Source organism: Schistocerca gregaria, chromosome 2 (assembly GCF_023897955.1).
Source record: "Schistocerca gregaria isolate iqSchGreg1 chromosome 2, iqSchGreg1.2, whole genome shotgun sequence".
Taxonomy (NCBI): domain Eukaryota; kingdom Metazoa; phylum Arthropoda; class Insecta; order Orthoptera; family Acrididae; genus Schistocerca; species Schistocerca gregaria.
In genome coordinates, this window is record NC_064921.1 from 760,783,077 (window position 1) to 760,805,798 (window position 22,722).

Here is a 22,722-nt window from a genome sequence, read left to right on the forward strand (position 1 = left end):
TGGGGAAGCTTGCGTGCCTCAACGACAGAGACAGCCGTACCGTAGGTGCAACCACAATGGAGGGGTATCTGTTGAGAGGCCAGACAAATGTGTGGTTCCTGAAGAGAGGCAGCAGCCTTTTCAGTAGTTGCAGCAGCAACAGTCTGGACGATTGACTGATCTGGCCCTGCAACACTAACCAAAACAGCCTTGCTGTTGTGGTACTGCGAACGGCTGAAAGCAAGGGGAAACTACAGTCTTAATTTTTCCCGAGGGCATGCAGCTTTACTGTATGATTAAATGATGATGGCGTCCTCTTGGGTAAAATATTCCTGAGGTAAAATAGTCCCCCATTCGGATCTCCGGGTGGGGACTACTCAAGAGGACATTGTTATCAGGAGAAAGAAAACTGGCGTTCTATGTATCAGAGCGTAGAATGACAGATCCCTTAATCAGGCACATAGGTTAGAAAATTTAAAAAGGGAAATGGATAGGTTAAAGTTGGATATAGTGGGAATTAGTGAAGTTCGGTGGCAGGAGGAACAAGACTTTTAATCAGGTGAATACAGGGTTATACATACAAAATCAAACAGTGGTAATGCAGGAGTAGGTTTAATAATGAATAAAAAAAGGTGTATGGATAAGCTACTACAAACACATTATTGTGGCCAAGATAGACATGAAGCCCATGCCTACTACAGTAGTACAAGTTTATATGCCAACTAGCTCTGCAGATGATGATGAAATTGATGAAATGTATGATGATATAAAAGAAATTATTCAGGTAGTGAAGGGAGACGAAAACTTAATAGTCATGGGTGACTGGAACTCGACAGTAGGAAAAGGAAGAGAAGGAAACGTAGTAGGTAAATATGGAGTGGGGCTAATAAATGAAAGAGGAATCCTCCTGGTAGAATTTTGCACAGAGCATAACTTAATCGTAGCTAACACTTGGTTCAAGAATAATGAATGAAGGTTGTATACATGGAAGAACCCTGGAGATACTAGAAGGTTTCAGATAGATTATATAATGGTAAGACAGATTAAGGAACCAGGATTTAAATTGTAAGGTATTTCCAGGGGCAGATATGGACTCTGACTACAATCTATTGGTTATGAACTGTAGATTAAAACTGAAGAAACAGCAAAAAGGTGGGAATTTAAGGAGATGGGACCAGGATAAACTGAAAGAACCAGAAGTTGTACAGAGTTTCAGGGAGAGCATAAGGGAACAATTGACAGGAATGAGGGAAAGAAATACAGTAGAAGAAGAATGGGTAGCTTTGAGGGATGAAGTAGTGAAGGCAGCAGAGGATCAAGTAGGTAAAAAGACGAGGGCTAGTAGAAATCCTTGGGTAACAGAAGAGATAGTGAATGTAATTGATGAAAGGAGAAAATACAAAAATGTAGTAAGTGAAGCAGGCAAAAAGGAATACAAACGTCTCAAAAATGAGATTGACAGTAAGTGGAAAATGGCTAAGCAGGGATGGCTAGAGGACAAATGTAAGGACGTAGAGGCTTATCTCATGAGGGGTAAGATAGATACTGCCTACAGGAAAATTAAAGAGATCTTTGGAGAAAAGAGAACCACATGCATGAATATCAAGAGCGCAGATGGAAACCCAGTTCTTAGCAAAGAAGGGAAAGCAGAAAGTTGGAAGGAGTATATAGAGGGTCTATACAGGGGCGATGTTCTTGAGGACAATATTATGGAAATAGAAGAGGATGTAGATGAAGACGAAATGGGAGAATACGATACTGCGCAAAGAGTTTGACAGAGCACTGAAAGACCTGTGTTGAAACAATGCCCCGGGAGTAGACAACATTCTATTAGAACTACTGACAGCCTTGGGAGAGCCAGTCTGACAAAACTCTACCAGTTAGTGAGCAAAATGCATGAGACAGGCAAAATACCCTCAGACTTCAAGAAGAATACAATAATTCCAATCCCAAAGAAAGCATGTGTTGACAGATGTAATAGTTACCATACTATCAGATTAATAAGTCACAGCTGCAAAATACTAACGTGAACTCTTTTTACAGATGAATGGAAAAACTGGTAGAAGCCGACATCGGGGAAGATCATTTTGGATTCCGTAGAAATGTTGGAACATGTGAGGCAGTACTGACCCTATGACTTATATTAGAAGAAACATTAAGGAAAGGCAAACCTACATTTCTAGTATGTGTAGACTTAGAGAAAGCTTTTGACAATGTTGAATAGAATATTCTCTTTCAAATTCTGAAGGTGGCAGGCGTAAAGTGCAGGGAGCGAAAGGCTATTTACAATTTGTACAGAAAGCAGATGGCAGTCATAAGAGTCGAGGGGCATGAAAGGGCAGCAGTGGTTGGGAAGAGAGTGAGACTGGGTTGTAGCCTCTCCCCGATGCTATTCAATCTGTATATTGAACAAGCAGTAAAGTAAACAACAGAAAAGTTCAGAGTAGGTGTTAAAATCCATGGAGAAGAAATAAAAACTTTGAAGTTCGCCGATGACATTGTAATTCTGTCAGAGACAGCAAAGGACTTGGAAGAGCATTTGAACGGAATGGACAGTGTCTTGAAAGGAGGATATAAGACGAACATCAACAAAAGCAAAACAAGGATAATGGAATGTAGTCGAATTAAGTCGGGTGATGCTGAGGGAATTAGGTTAGGAAATGAGACACTTAAAGTAGTAAAGGAGTTTTGTTATTTGGGGAGCAAAATAACTGATGATGGTTGAAGTAGACAGGATATAAAATGTAGACTGGCAATGGCAAGGAAAGCGTTTCTGAATAAGAGAAATTTGTTAACATCGAGTATAGAGTTAAGTGTCAGGAAGTCGTTTCTGAAAGTATTTGTATGGAGTGTGCCATGCATGGAAGTGAAGCATGGACGATAAATAGTTTAGGCAAGAAGAGAATAGAAGCTTTCAAAATGTGGTGCTACAGAAGAGTGCTGAAGATTAGGTGGGTAGATCACGTAACTAATGAGGAGATACTGAGTAGAATTGTGGAGAAGAGGAGTTTGTGGCACAACCTGACTAGAAGAAGGGATCGGTTGGTAGGGCAGTTCTGAGGCATCAAGGGGTCATCAATTTAGTACTGGAGGGCAGTGTGGAGGGTAAAAATCGTAGGGGGAGACCAAGAGAGGAATACACTAAGCAGATTCAGAAGGATGTAGGCTGCAGTAGGTATTGGGAGATGAAGAAGCTTGCACAGGATAGAGTAGCATGGAGAGCTGCATCAAACCAGTCTCAGGACCGAAGACCACAGTGACGACGATGATGATGACGACGACGACGACGACAACAACAACAACATCTTTCCTAAAATTAGTCAAGTCTAAAATAAATCCAGGTCTCTGGATCAGCCAAGGTGGAAATCTGCTCCAACCTCAACGTAATGGCCACACCCATCTTGAGAAGGCAAACCTGTGCGCGAAGGCCATAGGATCTCATTGCTCATTGTCTGTTACGAAAAAGCCATGGCAGTGGAAGCCGAGCAATGGTACTGTATGCAGGTGTGTATGGTGTGGACGGTGTTTCATATGGCTGGCACACCTAAGTAGCCTCACATGATGTGAAGTCTTGGTTCACCAGCCTCTGCACAGAGGCTGGATGCACCAGAATGGAAATTCCCTGATAATTACAGGATAAAAAAGACAGTAGACCAAAATAAAATTCAATGTAGTGAAACATTATCTTTAAATATGGTTATTTTAATCCTGAAAATAGCTCTGTGCTGTTTCTCAATAGGAACCTACTTTAATATGAAATAACAACAAAACAATGATTCTACATCTCTTACTCTTCCATTATTGAGTTCAAACATTAATCCATAAATGACCTACCAAGAAGAAGTAACATCTTTGTTTTAAGAATTGCCATCACTTCTATATCAAATGTTTGTTCTCTGCAAGTTCACTTTCCCATATGAAGTAGAAATGTTTCACTGATAAATCTATGGCCAAATGCAACAATCTTGGCAAGGCTTAGGTTCAAAAGTTTTGCCAGAACAAGATGATGAATACAGTATGCACTACTCACATAGAGTTTTCCATTTTAATACTGTTTGTCAATCCTCCATAAAAGTAGTGTGGATTACATGTGCTTCCGTCGGTCACAGCCCATTTTACGATGTATACACAAAGGCTATATTTATGTATAGCCCTTGTAACAGCCAGTGGAACTAAGGAAATTTGTCAAAAACCATAACAAGATAAGTGCGTTTAGCCGAGCCGTTTGAACGGTGTTTGTAGAAACACAGAATGAGGCAATGGAGTTTTGGTGAAGCTGGCTTGTCCACAACTTTAATTTTATTCATGTGGTCACACAGTCTTATTTTGTTAATGTTTAGAGATCTTATCTTCTCTGACACTAAACACAAAGGCATCAATAAAAACATAATTCCAGAGATATGTATATTTTCAACAATCATTGTGTATTGTGAGTAAACTGATTAGCAATTTCTTGCACATCAATTATACAGACTTCTTACAGAACAAATTTTTCAGTGGAACAATAGTATGTTTTGAATAAAGGAACAATAGCAGATGGGGGCAACAGTTTGACCACAATAAGTTGGCCATTTAAGCAACAGCTATTGGGAACAGCAAGAGGTGTGCTTTGTTCCTGCATTCAGGCTGCTGAGGGGGGAGAAACAGTGAGAGCAAGGCAGCACAGACTCCTTCCCAAAGTGCTGGCGCCATTACCTGTATTTTGTGCTTATACAGAAGCAGATGCATGACGTGTGAATATTTTTCAGCACTTTGCGACAAATGAATGTCTTCCACAAGTGCCAAGTTTCCCCATTACAGGCAGCACCAGCAAAAAGAGTCAACTTCTTGAGGACAAACTGTATAGAGGCAAGTGGCAAGGCAAACAATGTAATTATTCAATCAGAAAAGCTTTACAATTCATATGATTAAGAGCAGGCATCAATCAGAACAGCAAAGATTTGTCTTTATATAGACACTGCTTATAATTACTTGTGTTGCCCTTTCCAAAAAGTTAAAGAGAGGAAGAGCACCCACTATTCATCAGAGTGCTACCCCTAAAACAGAAAACAGTGTGCGAGGGAAAAAATGGGCTAACTGCATCCACAAGCAGTTTTGTTAAAACTGAGTAAAAGAAAGATGACCACGGTGGTTAGTAAAGGAGACAGGGTCAAGGGTCCTACAGACCAAGAATGCAGTGGAGATGCCCCAACCTCAACCTCAACCCCTACCCTGAAAGTAGTTTAAAATATTATATCAGAGAATAAAAACAATTTTCACAGAGAAAACTTAAAAGCATCTGAAGTTAGTTTGCATACCATACTCTGCAGCAAGCATAGAAATACTTGCTTTGTAAATAAAATTGCCTTTTCCTGTTGCCACTTTATTTTTCCCCTGACGCATTGCATCTTTTCTTGTTCTAAAGCATCATTAGTGGGATGATTTGTTGTAATCTATGTTTCCTCCCACTGGGTTTGGAGGTTGCACTACCACTTTATTACTGACATATAAGCACAGTTTTGGGTTCCGACCTTTTAAACAATGTTCACCATGTTCCTCCTCCTTTTCTGTGGTGTTCTACTGTTCTTTTGCCATTCAACATAGCTATGCCTTCAGACACTGTGCTTTTAACAACATAAATATTGCAACTTCATTATCCCACGTATAATGCCTTAGAACAAGAAAAAGACGAAATGCGGCTGGGAAAAATAAATTAAGAGGCAGTAGGGAAAGGCGGTTTTATTTACAAAACAAGTATTTAAAAGCATCTCACTGTCCATGAGTTGCTTGATAATATCAGAGGCAAAGAATCCAGAAAGCCATACATCAGCATGGAAAGCTGGATGGAGGGGGCATTCCACCAGGATGGGAGTTACTGCCTGAAACGCTCTGCAACGACAATGTGGGAGTTGCTCATTACATAAAATAAATCTATGTGTTAACCTGATATGATGGATGCAGCAGTGACAGAACAGTGGATTCCTTCTGAGAGGTACAGGAAGAGGAGCACCATGAAGCCATAGTCTCCCAGATAGTGTGGAAGTTATTAAAGGAGCAACAGACTACAACATGATGATCATTCTCCGAGTGATGAAGATATTTGCACCTGCAAATCAAATGTTGGGTAAGTAATCACTTCTGTAGCCAAATTGCCCCCACAGAAAGACAATTAGGTAGGCAGTACGACTTAGGTCATATGGAAAGTCATGAATAGCAGATATCATGGGGTGACAAGAGTAACTTTGATCAATAGGACTGCTGAAACGTAAGGCACTGTGAATGGCTGTCAGCTCCATCATCAAAAACATCATCATCTCAGTAACAGATGAGGCTCCTTTCCAGAGGTATAAGTAAATGCACATCTTGTCCTATCCATGACTTTAGAGCTACCACTGAAAACGACAGTAGCACCTCGATACTCATGAAGAACTGAGAATGCTACAGGACTAGACAGGAAGACATCGGTGGCCAGTTTTACTCCATGATGTTGGATTGAATCCAACAACTTGAAAGTTGAAGTCGCCACTGAGCCATAAATCTGGAAATCATTGTCTAATTGTATGTATATGAAGATGGTGTCTGTTGTTTCGGACATGTCCGGAAGAACAGATACCATTAGTGATCTTGCAGCTCTTGAAGAATTAAATCCAGACCATTAGCTGCTTACAGGGGTTGATAAATATCAGGGGGACAGTTGAAAATGTGCACCCCAACCGGGACTCGAACCCAGGATCTCCTGCTTATATGGCAGACAATCTATCCGACTGAGCAATCCTCGGTGGCTCAGTCGGATAGAGCGTCTGCCGTGTAAGCAGGAGATCCTGGGTTCGAGTCCTGGTTGGGGCACACATTTTCAACTGTCCCCGTTGCTATTTATCAACGCCCGTAAGCAGCTAATGGTCTGGATTTCATTGTCCAATTCGGTTAAGATCACATGATCTGCTCCCCAAGAGGTGGGGCAAGGAAGAATAGAGCTTTAAGCTTTTGTACGCACTTTTCTAGTGGCGAATATGGAGTACTCATGTCAGACCTTTATCAAGGAAGAGTACAAAAAACTCAAGATTCTGTAACAAAGTCCAAGTGCTGGGTACCCATGTAGAGTGCTGGGTCCGGATGGTCAATCATAAGACAACAGACAGGCACGACTCTGTTTTTCTGGGAGAAATCTGAAGCCAAGGCAAAAGGGTCCAAGTGTCAGTCCTTAGAATGGCAACTTGCAGTTGGTGTTGAATCGAGGCTAAAGACTGGGAGCAGAGATCATCAATGTATAGTGTGGCGGTGACCAGTGGGCCAACGGAGGCTGTTGGCTCATTGATAGCAATGACACAGAGTGTACTGCGCAGCCCAGAGCAATGCAGAAAGCTGTTCTCTTGGAAGATTAGTGAGCTGAGAGAAGTGCTTAATACAACATGAAACAACTGGTGGGACACAAACTGACTAGCAAAAGTTGGTACCAAGCCTCTAAAGCCCCATTCACGGAAGGTACATAAAATGTAATGGCACGAAGCAGTATTATGTATCTTATGTGGTTCAAAAAAAAGACTGCAGTAATGTGACAGCATTAAGAAACAGGCTGTCAGATTGTTGTTTACAACCTAAACAGATGGTTAGTTGTATACTGCCCCTCCTGGACACAGGAATGACATAGGGACGAAAGGTACAACAATTCGAGAACCTGGTACCATCCTTGCAAGCAGTTTGCTGAGCAAATTAGTGAGGCAAACGGTCATTTGCTGTCAAAGGACGTTGGGTTTTTTGTCTGATTTGAGGATTGGGACGCCAATACTATCTCGTCACTGTGAAGGTGTAGCACCTTCTAGCCGAGAATGGTTGAAAACCTTGCGTAGATGGAGTCTTATTGTAACATTTAGATGCTGGATCATCTAATTATAAACTGAATCAGTGCCTGGGGACAAATTGTGTGATGTGTGATAAGTCTCAAGACCTTTCCAGTTTGTTATATAATTCAGCAAGATTAGAGGTAAAGGATACAGAATGCCTTCAACTTGTCTATTACACACTCAAAAAGTAGCTCGGTAAGATGAGGACACCAATGCTGTCACAAAGCGGTCACATGGTGTTTGACAAGAACAAATGTATTAGCAGATACCCCACCACGGGGAGGAGACACAGGACATTTACCAGCAGACTACGGAGCTTGGCCCAGAGCTAAAATGAAGAGGCAGATGTTCTCAATGAGAAGACATAGCACTCCCTGCATTCCTTCTTACTGTGAACCTTAGCAGAGAGATGCTTAAAACTGATGAAGATGATCTGTGAAGGATGTCACCTGAGACAGAGTGAATCCACTGAAAGAGAGTAACAGTTCAAGCAACATGACTGCCCGTCTCATGAGGTCTCTCACTACCTCATCAATGCCTTCTGACAGGTGCAAGTGGATATATAAAACTGTCAGTTGCCAATTTGAAGAGCCCAAAATGGTAGCAGGCTTACTGAAAGTGACAAGATCACCAGAAAGAGGTCACTGTCCCAAAGACCCTTGTATAGTAACTATTGCAGCAAAGCTATGATTTTGGGAAGAGATCATATGGTTGACAGCCAAAAAGGTGCCATGGGTGGTGCTAAAGATAGCAGCTAGCTCTAAATGTGGAAATACATAAGTTAATGTAGATGAGTACAAAGAACAACCCTGTAATGTTCAAATGTTGCATTACTAGTGTCGTGCTTGACACTGTCGACTCATTTACATATCTGGGTGTAATGTTGCAGAGCGATATGAACTGAAATGAGCATGTGAGAACTGTAGTAGGGAAGGCAAATGGTTAACTTTGGTTTACTGGCAGAATTTTAGGAAAGATTGGTTCGCCTGTAAAGGAGACTGCACATGGGATGCTGGTCTGAACTAGTCTTGAGTACTGCTTGATTGTTTGGGATCCACATCAGATCAAATCAAAGGAAGCCACTGAAGCTTTCAAAGAAAGGTTCCTAGATTTATTATCAGTAGATTGAAACAACATGTAAGTGTTACAGAGACACTTTGGGAACTCAAATGGGAATCCCTGTAGGGAAGGCAACATTCTTTTCGAGAAATGCTCTTGAGAAAATTTAAACAACCAGCATTTGAAGCTGACTGCCACACGGTTCTAACACCACAAACACTCATTGTACCTAAGGAACATGATGATAACATACTAGGGCTCATACATAAGCATATAAACAGTCATTTCCCCTCACTCTATTTCAGCAGTGATACAGGGTACACTCCGCCATGCACCATATGGTGGCTTGCGGACTATCTATGTAGCTGTAGATGTGAAGTTGGTAAGAGGACCATCACTGAGAAGACAGATCAAGATGAGAAAGAAGTTGGTTAATCAGAAGTCTCTACCAGACAAAGTCTTTCTGGGAGGGGGTTGGGGGGGGGGGGGGGGGGGGCAGAGTGCTAAGAGGTGGTGCACATCAAAATACCCAACTAGGAGAAAAAGGGAGGATAGTGGTGGGGAGAGAGTGGTTGTTGAATTAAAGTGATCATGTTGATTTAACTGTCCTGCTAGGAGGCAAGTAAAATTACAAATGATGTGAAATTTAAAATTTTCCAGTTGAATTAAATGATCAAAGAGATTGCAGCAGGTCATCGTAAACTTCACTCCAAGATATTTCGAGTAGACATCTGTCAGTCATAGTGACAGGTGGGCCCCATTGTCTGGCAGCAGCACCCTCACTGGTGGAACTGTGAAGCTCAGCTGTTTTCGGCATTGCCTCTCGCTGAAGCCATCTGAGTATTCTGGCATCTTCATCTGGAGCAAATATCAGAGATGATGGGATTCCACACATTATCCAGCCTGTAGCCACTACAACAGTTCATTACATTTTCCATGATGTGTATTTCTATGGATTCTTTTATAATGAAGATGTTGCTATGGCCAAAATTGATGTTTTGTCACACTCCATTGAATGTCAACTGGAGATACAATGTTCCACAATTGCAGACTTGCAGGGCCGCAAAAAGGCTAGTGCAATGTTTATGTCCTGTGCAATGTTCTTTCCACAGTGCGTGTTGTTTGTCATATATAGGCTATATCACATTGGCAAGGTCTTTTGTAAATTCCCACCTTCTGCAATAACAAATTATCCTTCACCAATTCCAGCAGGTTCTAAATCTTAGAGGGTGGGCCGAAAATTACTAACTTAAAGATTCTTGTTATTTTGAAAGAAATATTTCCATCGAAAGGAAGAAAAGCTAGGGACTTTGCTGGCACATTTGCCTCTTTACACCCTTCCTGGTTCTTCGTTTTAGATGAGAATACCCTATTAATTTGCCAAGTAGAGTATCCATTGTCTCTGAACACTGTCTTTAAATGTGCAAGCTCTTTAGGCAAACTATCTGCAACCGACGCCACATGGGGTCGGCGTACAAGGGTTTTAAGCACATACATGGTTTGACATGGTTGATGGCAACTTGACAAGTGCAAGTAAAATTCACTGTAAGTGGGCTTACGATAAATAAAATGTCTCAGAGAGTTGTCACTTTTCCATCTAAGTAAAAGATCCAGGAATGGAAGATGACCATCTTTCTCTAATTCCATTGTAAATCGAATACTCTCATGAATTGACTTAAAAATTATGTAAAAACTCCATTAACTTATCTTCTCCATGGTGCCGCACTATGAAAGTATCATCCACATACCTAATACATAAAAAAAACGCCACACATTTGGTTTAAGAACCACTAATTGAAGAGCACTTTCCTCAAAATCCTCCATAAAAAAGTTAGCCACCAAGGGGGATAAGGGGCTGCCCATGGCAATGCCATCAGTCTACTCAAAATATTCTTGGTTGAACATAAAATAGATTGACAAGCATGCAGAATCAAAGCAGTATAACCACCAGAAACCATTTAGTGCTATGGAATCAGAAAAACGTACCTTTGTAAAAAGAGACACTGTGTCAAAACTCACTAAAAGATCTGAACTACTTATGCCGAGAACCCCCAGTCTGTTGCTAAAATCTGCCAAGATCCATATACGATGTGGACATTTGCCAACCGAAGGTCTCAGCAAGAAAGTAAAATGTTTGGTTAAATTGTATACGAGGGTGTGAATATTACCCACTATAGGCCATAAAGGAAGATCATCTTTGTGCACCTTAAGAAGACCATATAGTCTTGGTGGTACACTGCCACGTGGTCTTAACTGCTTGATGGTCTCTGGGAGTAACAAGAAATAATTCAGGGGAGAGGAACAACTGGATTAACAATTGGTAGGGAACGATTGAGGAGAGTGGAGAGTTTCAGGTACCTAGGAAGCCTGACACAGGAAGATGAAAAAATGATAGGGAAATAAATGAGTGGGGGAGAAAAGCAGAAGCATTTCAGAAAAGTGTCAGAAGCCTGATATGGAGCAAGGTTGTGCCCCAAATCAGTAAAAAGGTTATATACCGGTCATACTATGTCCCGATCCTGACATATGCATCCGAAACCTGTGTTATGAAAGGAAAAGAGAAAAGCAAAGTACAAGCTAGTGAGATGAAATTCTTGAGGAACAGTATTGGACTGAAAGATAAACAGGTTAAGAAATGAGTGGATCAGAGAGTTAATGAAGGTGTAACCATTACAGGATGAGATAGAGAAATCAAGGCTGAGATGGTATGGGCATGTTAAGCAAATGGAGGAGAAGAGGATACCCAGGAGGATACACGAGATGAAGCTGGAAGGAAAGGGACCAAGAGGAAGACCGAGAGACAGATGGCGCAAAGGAGTGGAGGAATGAGTCCAGAAGAAAGGAGAAGACTGGACCAAAGTGAAGATGGAAAGATGGTGGCAAGACAGAAGACGATGGAGAGGCTTATGTTCCAAACAGACCCGGCCAGAGGCTGGAAACTGTCCAAGATGAAGATAATGATGATGATATGCCTTCCATTCACGTGTGCTATAGGGCAATGATAACTCCTTTCGTACACAGTATCGCTAAGTGGGCCATACATCATCTCCAAATACAAACTATGAGGCAACAGAACAACTGAGTTAACTTGATCCAGTCTGCAATTGCAGAGCATTGTACCTCCAATGGACATTCAATGGAGCATTACGAAACAATAAATTTGGCCTTGGAAACATCTTTTTGGGACTCCATTATAAAAGGATCTGTTGAAATACGCATAGTGGAAAATGTAATTAACCACGGCAACAGCTACCAGCTCGATAATGCATGGACTGCTGTCACCACCAAGATTTGCTTCAAAGACACCAGCATACTCCAATGGCTGCAGTAGGCAGCAACGCTGAGGACAGCTGGTCTTTGCAGTTCTGCTAGGGAGGTCACTGCCACTAAGCGGTGTGGTCCATCAGTCACTGCGACTCTGGCGCAGGTGCGGCAATACTCTCAGCATGCTATATAGGGCAGAACGAAGAATTTCTTTGTCAATTTTCAGTGACTGATCTGAGGATGACTGACAGGTGTCCAGTAGAAATTGTGGAGTGAAGTTTATGAAGACCAATCCCAAAATATCTTCGACCATTACAAATGATGTTTTCTGGGGGTCATTTGCAGTCATAGTGTTATTGCTTCCAATGTAGTGCTGATACCTATGCAAACTAATGTACTGAGGCACCCATATGCTCTCTCTGGGACAGTATTGTTCTAATAGTAATCACAGTAACCTCAAAAAGTTGAAGAATGGTGATCATTAAAGTGTGTTTATTGGCAACCAACACAAAGAACATACTAGTTACCACAGTTCTAGCACATGACATTAATATCCATTGCAATTCCACTGGACCAATATGCTGAGGGATCCTTGCTAGGTGTGAATGGACCAGGAGAGGTCACACCCCATGACAACTGTCATGGTGTGAGTGGAACAACAATGAAGATTAATTTGCTGTAGGAGGATCTGGCGATTCTGGAGTCACTGGAGTAACATTCTCCAAAGATTTCTTCTTTTTTCCTTTTGCAACTTTTGATGGCCACAAATATTGTGAGGCCACATCTGCACTGGGTGTAGGAATGGAAGATGGGCACCCAGACCTGTGGCTACTTCATACATGACCTGATGTCACACTGCTGACTTTCAGATCTCTGGGGAGATTTTCCGAAAGAGAACCTTGTCACAAATAGATGCTGCTTCTATGGTTGGGTGCAGGGAGTGGCTCTCTAAGATAGTACCACCATGAGATGGGAGTTTATTTGTGTGACTACCATACGTTGATGTTGAGAGGGTAAATACGCCACATACTGCTGATTACTTAGCCACAGTAGCGCCAGAAGTCAGTATCACTGATACTGGATACAAATGATTGTATATTTTTGAGTTTCAAAATATGAGAGGCGATCTTATTTTTTGAATTTTCCTTCCTTGATTAGAGTAGCACTTCTTTGGGGATTGGGGAGGGTGGTTATTCCACAAAATTAACACAGATAGATGGTAGCATATATTGTCAATTTTTATGAAGTGGCCAGAAGCGCTGGTATTTTGAGCACCACATTGGGAATGGAAAACAAGGCTTCACATTGCAGCAGTAAACCATGATTTTGAACTTTTCTGGAAGCAAAGTCCCCTAAAAAGTGAGGATGAATGCACTGGTGCTCACATCGTCTTTTAAGCCTCGATGTACGTAATATATTTTGTGGATGCTTCATCTCTTCAAGTTTTAATGTAGTTCATCCATCTGCAGCATCAGGTCCTGGAGTAAAAGTAATCCCTGTGGCACACTGATGTTCTTATTGTGACACACACACACACACACACACACACACACACACACACACACCGGCAAGTTGTTTACAAGAGAATAATGACCCGGAATTGGGTAGTATTAACCAATTTACTAATAAAAACAATTTGCCAAATATGCTTCAAATATTCTCCACAAAGAACACTGGTTTAGTAGAGTAGGGAAAAAAAACTACCTGTATTGGTACAAACCAGAAATGAGGGGGGCCTTGTGGCCACCAGCTAATTAACTTTAGCCATTTCAGGACGCAAAGCATCTGCCATGATGCCATCTACTCCGAACAAGGGCTCCTCCCACATGCACCACACAGCCAGAGCTGAGGGCACGATGATGATTATGTTTGATTTGTGGGGCACTCAACTGCGCAGTCATCAGTGCCCGTACAAAGCCCCCATTTTTAAACAGTTCAAGGACTCCTGGCATGATGGACAGTGCCCAGAGTCCTCTGACCTCTTAACAGGTAGACATCTACTCCTCTGCATGTGCTGAAAGGTGACAGCCTGGGCATCAACAGTGTGATCACTGCTTGGTCTGCAGTTGGAGAACTTCAATGTGTGTGTATCTGATGACTCCCCTTCCCCGCACAATGACTGGTGGCTACACTGAATGTTGGGTGACCTTACCCGTGCATTATGTGAAACAATTTTGAAAAGCTTGAGGTACCATCCAAATATGTGGTGGAAGAAATACAGCAATGGTTTTTATGCTCACTACACAAGTACTCACAAAATAGCAAGCAACCTGAGGACACGGAAAGGAGGAGCACAGGAAATTTGGCTAGGTGAATGGACTGTAGATTAATCAATGGAGTTCTTTGTTGCATTCTTCATGGCATATAAAAGATTAGCACCCAATGAATGGTGGATACAAGATACGACTGCAGGAGAACACCGTATTTATTTATAACACACATTTGTGCAGCTAGTATTTCCTTTATAAGAAATTATCACATAAAATTGTTTTCGGGGCTCTTGGTGTCCGGTCAGATACGATCGTTGAAGTCCCCACGATATTTCAGTGAATAACCTATCTGCCATCACCAGTTGGTTCTGATGATAGTGGAAAGGTTATTCGCTGAAATATAGTGGGACTGCAACAATTGCATCCGGCTGGACACCCGAGAGCCCTGGAAACAACACACACACACACACACACACACACACACACACACACACACACACACACACACGGAAAGCCTCCAATCACATTTAGGCCTATGTTAAGTCATTGATTGGTTTGTTTCTGAATCTTGAAATGTGTGAAGTGCAAAATTTGATTTGATAATGGAGCAAGGGTGGTGCATGGGGTCAGAATGAAACAAGTTGGGGCAAAGGATATCAAGGGGAAGGACAGTGTTGGGCAGGTGGAAGTGGGAGGTCAGGTAGAAACAGGAGGATGGGTGGTCCCAGGTGGATTTGTAAAACTGACAGCTTATAATTAAGTAGGCCTATAGCATATATAGTTAACTATACTGAAAAACCTCCCCCCCATGAACCATGGACCTTGCCGTTGGTGGGGAGGCTTGCGTGCCTCAGCGATACAGATGGCCGTACCGTAGGTGCAACCACAACGGAGGGGTATCTGTTGAGAGGCCAGACAAATGTGTGGTTCCTGAAGAGGGGCAGCAGCCTTTTCAGTAGTTGCAGGGGCAACAGTCTGGATGATTGACTGATCTGGCCTTGCAACATTAACCAAAACGGCCTTGCTGTGTTGGTACTGCGAACGGCTGAAAGCAAGGGGAAACTACAGCCGTAATTTTTCCCGAGGACATGCAGCTTTACTGTATGATTAAATGATGATGGCATCCTCTTGGGTAAAATATTCCTGAGGTAAAATAGTCCCCCATTCGGATCTCCGGGCGGGGACTACTCAGGAGGATGTCGTCATCAGGAGAAAGAAAACTGGCGTTCTACGGATCGGAGCGTGGAATGTCAGATCCCTTAATCGGGAAGGTAGGTTAGAAAATTTAAAAAGGGAAATGGATAGGTTAAAGTTAGATATAGTGGGAATTAGTGAAGTTCGGTGGCAGGAGGAACAAGACTTCTGGTCAGGTGACTACAGGGTTATAAACACAAAATCAAATAAGGGTAATGCAGGAGTAGGTTTAATAATGAATAGGAAAATAGGAATGCGGGTAAGCTATTACAAACAGCATAGTGAACGCATTATTGTGGCCAAAATAGATACGAAGCCCACACCTACTACAGTAGTACAAGTTTATATGCCAACTAGCTCTGCAGACGATGAAGAAATTGAAGAAATGTACGATGAAATAAAAGAAATTGTTCAGATAGTGAAGGGAGACGAAAATATAATAGTAATTGGTGACTGGAATTCGGCAGTAGGAAAAGGGAGGGAAGGAAACATAGTAGATGAATATGGATTGGGGCTAAGAAATGAAAGAGGAAGCCGCCTAGTAGAATTTTGCACAGAGCACAACTTAATCATAGCTAACACTTGGTTTAAGAATCATGAAAGAAGGTTGTATACGTGGAAGAACCCTGGAGATACTAAAAGGTATCAGATAGATTATATAATGGTAAGACAGAGATTTAGGAACCAGGTTTTAAGTTGTAAGACATTTCCAGGGGCAGATGTGGACTCTGACCACAATCTATTGGTTATGGCCTGTATATTAAAACTGAAGAAACTGCAAAAATGTGGGAAATTAAGGAGATGGGACCTGGATAAACTGAAAGAACCAGAAGTTGTACAGAGTTTCAGGGAGAGCATAAGGGGACAATTGACAGGAATAGGGGAAAGAAATACCGTAGAAGAAGAATGGGTAGCTCTGAGGGATGAAGTAGTGAAGGCAGCAGAGGATAAAGTAGGTAAAAAGACGAGGGCTGCTAGAAATCCTTGGGTAACAGAAGAAATATTGAATTTAATTGATGAAAGGAGAAAATATAAAAATGCAGTAAATGAAGCAGGCAAAAAGGAATACAAATGTATCAAAAATGAGATTGACAGGAAGTGCAAAATGGCTAAGCAGGGATGGCTAGAGGACAAATGTAAGGATGTAGAAGCTTATCTCACTAGGGGTAAGATAGATACTGCCTACAGGAAAATTAGAGAGACCTTTGGAGAGAAGAGAACCACGTGTATGAATATCAAGAGCTCAGATGGCAACCCAGTTCTAAGCAAAGAAGGAAAGGCAGAAAGGTGGAAGGAGTATATAGAAGGTTTATACAAGGGTGATGTACTTGAGGACAATATTATGGAAATAGAAGAGGATGTAGATGAAGACAAAATGGGAGATACAATACTGCGTGAAGAGTTTGACAGAGCACTGAAAGACCTGAGTCGAAACAAGGCCCCCGGAGTAGACAACATTCCATTAGAACTACTGACGGCCTTGGGAGAGCCAGTCATGACAAAACTCTACCAGCTGGTGAGCAAGATGTATGAGACAGGCGAAATACCCTCAGACTTCAAGAAGAATATAATAATTCCAATCCCAAAGAAAGCAGGTGCTGACAGATGTGAAAATTACCGAACTATCAGTTTAATAAGTCACAGCTGCAAAATACTAACGCGAATTCTTTACAGACGAATGGAAAAACTGGTAGATGCGGACCTCGGGGAGGATCAGTTTGGATTCCGTCGAAATGTTGGAACACGTGAGGCAATACTGACCTTACGACTTATCTTAGAAGAAAGATTAAGAAAAGACAAACCTACGTTTCTAGCATTTGTAGACTTAGAGAAAGCTTTTGACAATGTTGACTGGAATACTCTCTTTCAAATTCTAAAGGTGGCAGGGGTAAAATACAGGGAGCGAAAGGCTATTTACAATTTGTACAGAAACCAGATGGCAGTCATAAAAGTCGAGGGGCATGAAAGGGAAGCAGTGGTTGGGAAAGGAGTGAGACAGGGTTGTAGCCTCTCCCCGATGTTATTCAATCTGTATATTGAGCAAGCAGTAAAGGAAACAAAAGAAAAATTTGGAGTAGGTATTAAAATTCATGGAGACGAAGTAAAAACTTTGAGGTTTGCCGATGACATTGTAATTCTGTCAGAGACGGCAAAGGACTTGGAAGAGCAGTTGAACGGAATGGACAGTGTCTTGAAAGGAGGATATAAGACGAACATCAACAAAAGCAAAACGAGGATAATGGAATGTAGTCAAATTAAATCGGGTGATGCTGAGGGAATTAGATTAAGAAATGAGACACTTCAAGTAGTAAAGGAGTTTTGCTATTTAGGAAGTAAAATAATTGATGATGGTCGAAGTAGAGAGGATATAAAATGTAGACTGGCAATGGCAAGGAAAGCTTTTCTGAAGAAGAGAAATTTGTTAACATCGAATATAGGTATATGTATCAGGAAGTCGTTTCTGAAAGTATTTGTTTGGAGTGTAGCCATGTATGGAAGTGAAACATGGACGATAACTAGTTTGGACAAGAAGAGAATAGAAGCTTTCGAAATGTGGTGCTACAGAAGAATACTGAAGATAAGGTGGATAGATCACATAACTAATGAGGAGGTATTGAATAGGATTGGGGAGAAGAGAAGTTTGTGGCACAACTTGACTAGAAGAAGGGATCGGTTGGACATGTTTTGAGGCATCAAGGGATCACAAATTTAGCATTGGAGGGCAGCGTGGAGGGTAAAAATCGTAGAGGGAGACCGAGAGATGAGTACACTAAGCAGATTCAGAAGGATGTAGGTTGCAGTAGGTACTGGGAGATGAAGCAGCTTGCACAGGATAGAGTAGCATGGAGAGCTGCATCAAACCAGTCTTAGGACTGAAGACAACAACAACAACATACTGAAAATACAGGACCTACAAGACACAAGGTAAAACTTTCATCCAGCACTAAAACAGACTTTGAATAAAGTACTTCTTCAAAAAAAAATTGCAGGCACAAATAATTAGTTTCATTACATATTCTGAAAACAGGATTCGAGCTCGACCACAAGAGCCAAATGTAAATTGCTCACCACAATCGAGAGATCTGAATACTTTTTTTTGCCAAATGCTTCCACAACTGTATTGGGACCTAGCAACTGTTATGAACGTCTCAGATGTGACATATAATTGAATGCATGCAAAAAAATATTTTGAAATCCGCGTTCTCTCCTTACTGATGCAGGGTCAAAACGTCTATTTCAACACTCAATTTACCATTACACTTAGAAATGTGTGCTGTCAGCTGCAGTTAATACCTTTATGAATCCATTACGAGGACGAGCTGATAAATTCGCAATTTTTATTATTTATATCTCTCCATGCACGTTTGAAAGATTGTTCCTAATATGTAAAAGACGTATTACAACGCCTCCGCCCCCTTCCCCCCCGATCAATAACTATCTTCCTAGGTGCCCAAGAAACTGTTCTCCATAATAAAACTTTAACGACGCCATAGATCAATCCGTTATATGTTACCGTAACAGTGGCTTTTTGGACGCTTCGCAAGTACTGCACTCAATTAGATACCAATCTATCTCCAAATACTGTATACTCACATCTTCAAGACGAGTGTATCGAACTTTTTCACTCAGTTCCCTTATAGTCTTCATGCGATGGCTTAAAGGTGCATCAGGTCCCAGATCCTTCTCAATTTCCGGCGTTAATGTAAACTCTGTTCTGCTCTTCAAATTACCTGTAAAGAACAGTGCGTGCGTCATAAAATGACGAGTTTCCACGAATGCCGGTGTCATTAGTTTGTTTCTCATTTTAAACAATACCTGAAACACCTTTATTCATCCGAAAGAACTGTTTGAAACGTTCTGGGAATGTCTTTTCCCTGTCCTTAGACGTCATTTCGAACTATTGATAAATGTCAAAAAAAAGTATATAAACAATGCAGACGAATTAAGTAAAATTTGTACAATAAAAACCTATCTCTCCATATGCTTTAGTTATTCCATTCTCAAGGTTGAAATATTAAGTTTTGCGTCTTTAGAATAATATTCCACCTTATTTTATTCAATTTCAATCGTTAAAACTACATTCCCCTCCCATCAACACTAACAACAACATTCAGACTTCTCAACTGAGCGCTTGCTCAAAGCTATTCCGAGGAAAAACTGTCCACATTGATTCTTAACATCCAGGTGATTTTTCATCTTTGGCCGCATATAACTACATACTTTGATATTAGATTTCTGATTAGCAGGGAATAAACATTGCTGTTCTAGTTGAGTTTCCAAGTTTATTTAATAATAAAACTAGTACAAACACTTATAAGTAATCCTAATTAGAGTGAGAGCAATGTTTCTAGCAAGATGGCACAAATAAACGCACAGCAACGTTTGCTTAGGTTTTTGGTGAAGTGAATACGGACAGTTTATTTTCTGGGAAGGGAAGAGTGTTCTTTCCCGGAGGCGATTTACAATCTTGTGGAGTAAAGTCTATCGATAAACTGAAAACTCATGAGCAAGCGACCGAGTTCCCCCTCCGCCCACCCAGCTACGTCACAAGGCGCTTCTACACACTTTTTCCTGAAGTTGCACCTGCTCTGCCGTGCTTGCGGCTTAAAACTGCGGCGATCCATTGTGCAGATGCGTCCGGGCAAAATTTATTTTTAGGTAAATGCTTTAATACTATACGAAATAAAAAGATGGTAAACTGATAGTCCCTCTAACAAAGGAATCACCTTCAGAGGAGCTTAGGTATCCAAGTAGAGAAGGAATTGTCATATTTCATCAGAATATAAGAGGTATTAGAGATAAAGTTAGTGAACTGCTTATAGATGTTGACTCTGACATTATTGGTATATCGGAGCACCACTTAAATAATTTGACAATTCAGAGGCTTCCTTTACCAGGATACAGATTAGCTGGCTGTTTTTCAAGGAATTCTTTTCCGAGTGGGCAGTGGCTATGAACGCAAAAAAACAGTATTCCATTTGAGTCCGTAGATTTGTCACGGTAGTGCACTGAACAGTTATTTGAATAATTTATAGGGGCAGTTGAATTTGGTAAAAAAATTCTAATTGTTATTGTTTATAGGTCCCCTAAATCTGACTTCAGAGCATTTCTGCTCAAGCTAGAGAAAGTTCTTGGTTCACTTGATAGGAAGTACCCAAAATTAATTAGACAGGGTGTTTCAAAAGTTATGGTCAATATTCAGGGATATGACATGAATGATTATTCGAAAAAAAAAGTCAAGCAAACATGGGCTCTAAAACGTATACCTGAAGAGCTATGAGATATTCTTGATCTTCAATGTTGTGAAACAAATCTCTTCTACTGCAAGCTCCTTGTTTTCTATATTTTAGGAAATGGTAGAATGGACCAAAACAAGAAAAAAATGTCCAGTAAACATGTGCTCTAAAATGCATACCTTAAAAGTTATGAGCAAGTGCTAATAGCTGTTAAGGTATGCATTTTAGAGCACATTTACTCATCATTTTTTTCTTGTTTTCGTCCATACTACCACTTTCCAATATATGGGAAGTAAAGAGCTTGTAGTAGAAGAGAACTGCTTCACAATATCGAAGATTAGGAACTACCCATAGCTCTTATGATATGCGTTTTAGGCCCATGTGTACTTGACTTTTTTGTGTAGAATGATTATTCCTGTCATATCCCTGAATATTGACTGTCACTTCTGAAACACCATATATGTGGTGACTTCAATATTAATTTTCTATGTGATTGTGCAAGAAAAAGGATGTTGGAAGATCTCCTAAACTCATATGATCTAATGCAGACAGTGTTTTCTCCAGCCAGGGTGCAAAGGGACAGTAGCACAGCCATAGACAGTATTATTATTCATTCTTCATTAATAGATGGCCATACTGTTAGTAAAAGGGTGAATGGCCTTTCAGACCATGATGCACAAATTTCAACACTAAAAGGTTTTTGTACTCAAAAAATGACATATATAGTTACAAACTACGTAGAAAAGCTAACCCAGTGGCAACAGAGATTTTTTAAACCTCATTAAGGAACAAGAGTGGCAGAATGTTCATAGCTGATAACACAAATGACAAATATAATGCTTTCCATTAAAAGGTTCTAAATAGGGTACTAGCAGTGAAAGGCACCATGGGTGGGTGACTAGTGGAATAAGGACATCATGTAGAACAAAGTGGGACTTAAATCAAAATGTTAGAAGTAGTCACAATCAAGCTACAGCAGTCCATTACAAACAAATTCCTGCAAATTGCTTAAAAGTACACTCCTGGAAATGGAAAAAAGAACACATTGACACCGGTGTGTCAGACCCACCATACTTGCTCCAGCCACTGCGAGAGGGCTGTACAAGCAATGATCACACACACGGCACAGTGGACACACCAGGAACCGCGGTGTTGGCCGTCGAATGGCGCTAGCTGCGCAGCATTTGTGCACCGCCGCCGTCAGTGTCAGCCAGTTTGCCGTGGCATACGGAACTCCATCGCAGTCTTTAACACTGGTAGCATGCCGCGACAGCGTGGACGTGAACCGTATGTGCAGTTGACGGACTTTGAGCGAGGGCATATAGTGGGCATGCGGGAGGCCGGGTGGACGTACCGCCGAATTGCTCAACACGTGGGGCGTGAGGTCTCCACAGTACATCGATGTTGTCGCCAGTGGTCGGCGGAAGGTGCACGTGCCCGTCGACCTGGGACCGGACCGCAGCGACGCACGGATGCACGCCAAGACCGTAGGATCCTACGCAGTGCCGTAGGGGACCGCACCGCCACTTCCCAGCAAATTAGGGACACTGTTGCTCCTGGGGTATCGGCGAGGACCATTCGCAACCGTCTCCATGAAGCAGGGCTACGGTCCCGCACACCGTTAGGCCGTCTTCCGCTCACGCCCCAACATCGTGCAGCCCGCCTACAGTGGTGTCGCGACAGGCGTGAATGGAGGGACGAATGGAGACGTGTCGTCTTCAGCGATGAGAGTCGCTTCTGCCTTGGTGCCAATGATGGTCGTATGCGTGTTTGGCGCCGTGCAGGTGAGCGCCACAATCAGGACTGCATACGACCGAGGCACACAGGGCCAACACCCGGCATCATGGTGTGGGGAGCGATCTCCTACACTGGCCGTACACCTCTGGTGATCGTCGAGGGGACACTGAATAGTGCACGGTACATCCAAACCGTCATCGAACCCATCGTTCTACCATTCCT

At 41.7% G+C, this 22,722-nt stretch overlaps 1 protein-coding gene and 1 non-coding gene across 3 annotated transcripts in view; one reads left to right on the plus strand and one right to left on the minus strand.

Moving 5' to 3' along the window:
- LOC126334970 (tuberin) overlaps positions 1-19,699 on the minus strand; it is a 315,576-nt gene extending 295,877 nt beyond the window's left edge. Inside the window, exons 1-2 of one of the 2 annotated variants that reach the window (XM_049997757.1) lie at positions 19,343-19,699; positions 19,121-19,257 (exon numbers count right to left, since the gene is read on the minus strand). In XM_049997757.1, the coding sequence (XP_049853714.1) occupies positions 19,121-19,257; positions 19,343-19,418 (213 nt within the window). In that variant the 5' untranslated portion in view covers positions 19,419-19,699. The remainder of the gene's footprint in view (positions 1-19,120; positions 19,258-19,342) is intronic. The other variant, XM_049997758.1, reaches the window with a different exon arrangement.
- On the plus strand, positions 6,731-6,804 carry Trnat-ugu (transfer RNA threonine (anticodon UGU)). Its single transcript has one exon. It is a non-coding gene; the product is annotated as a tRNA-Thr (tRNA).
- Positions 19,700-22,722: the final 3,023 nt, after the last annotated feature.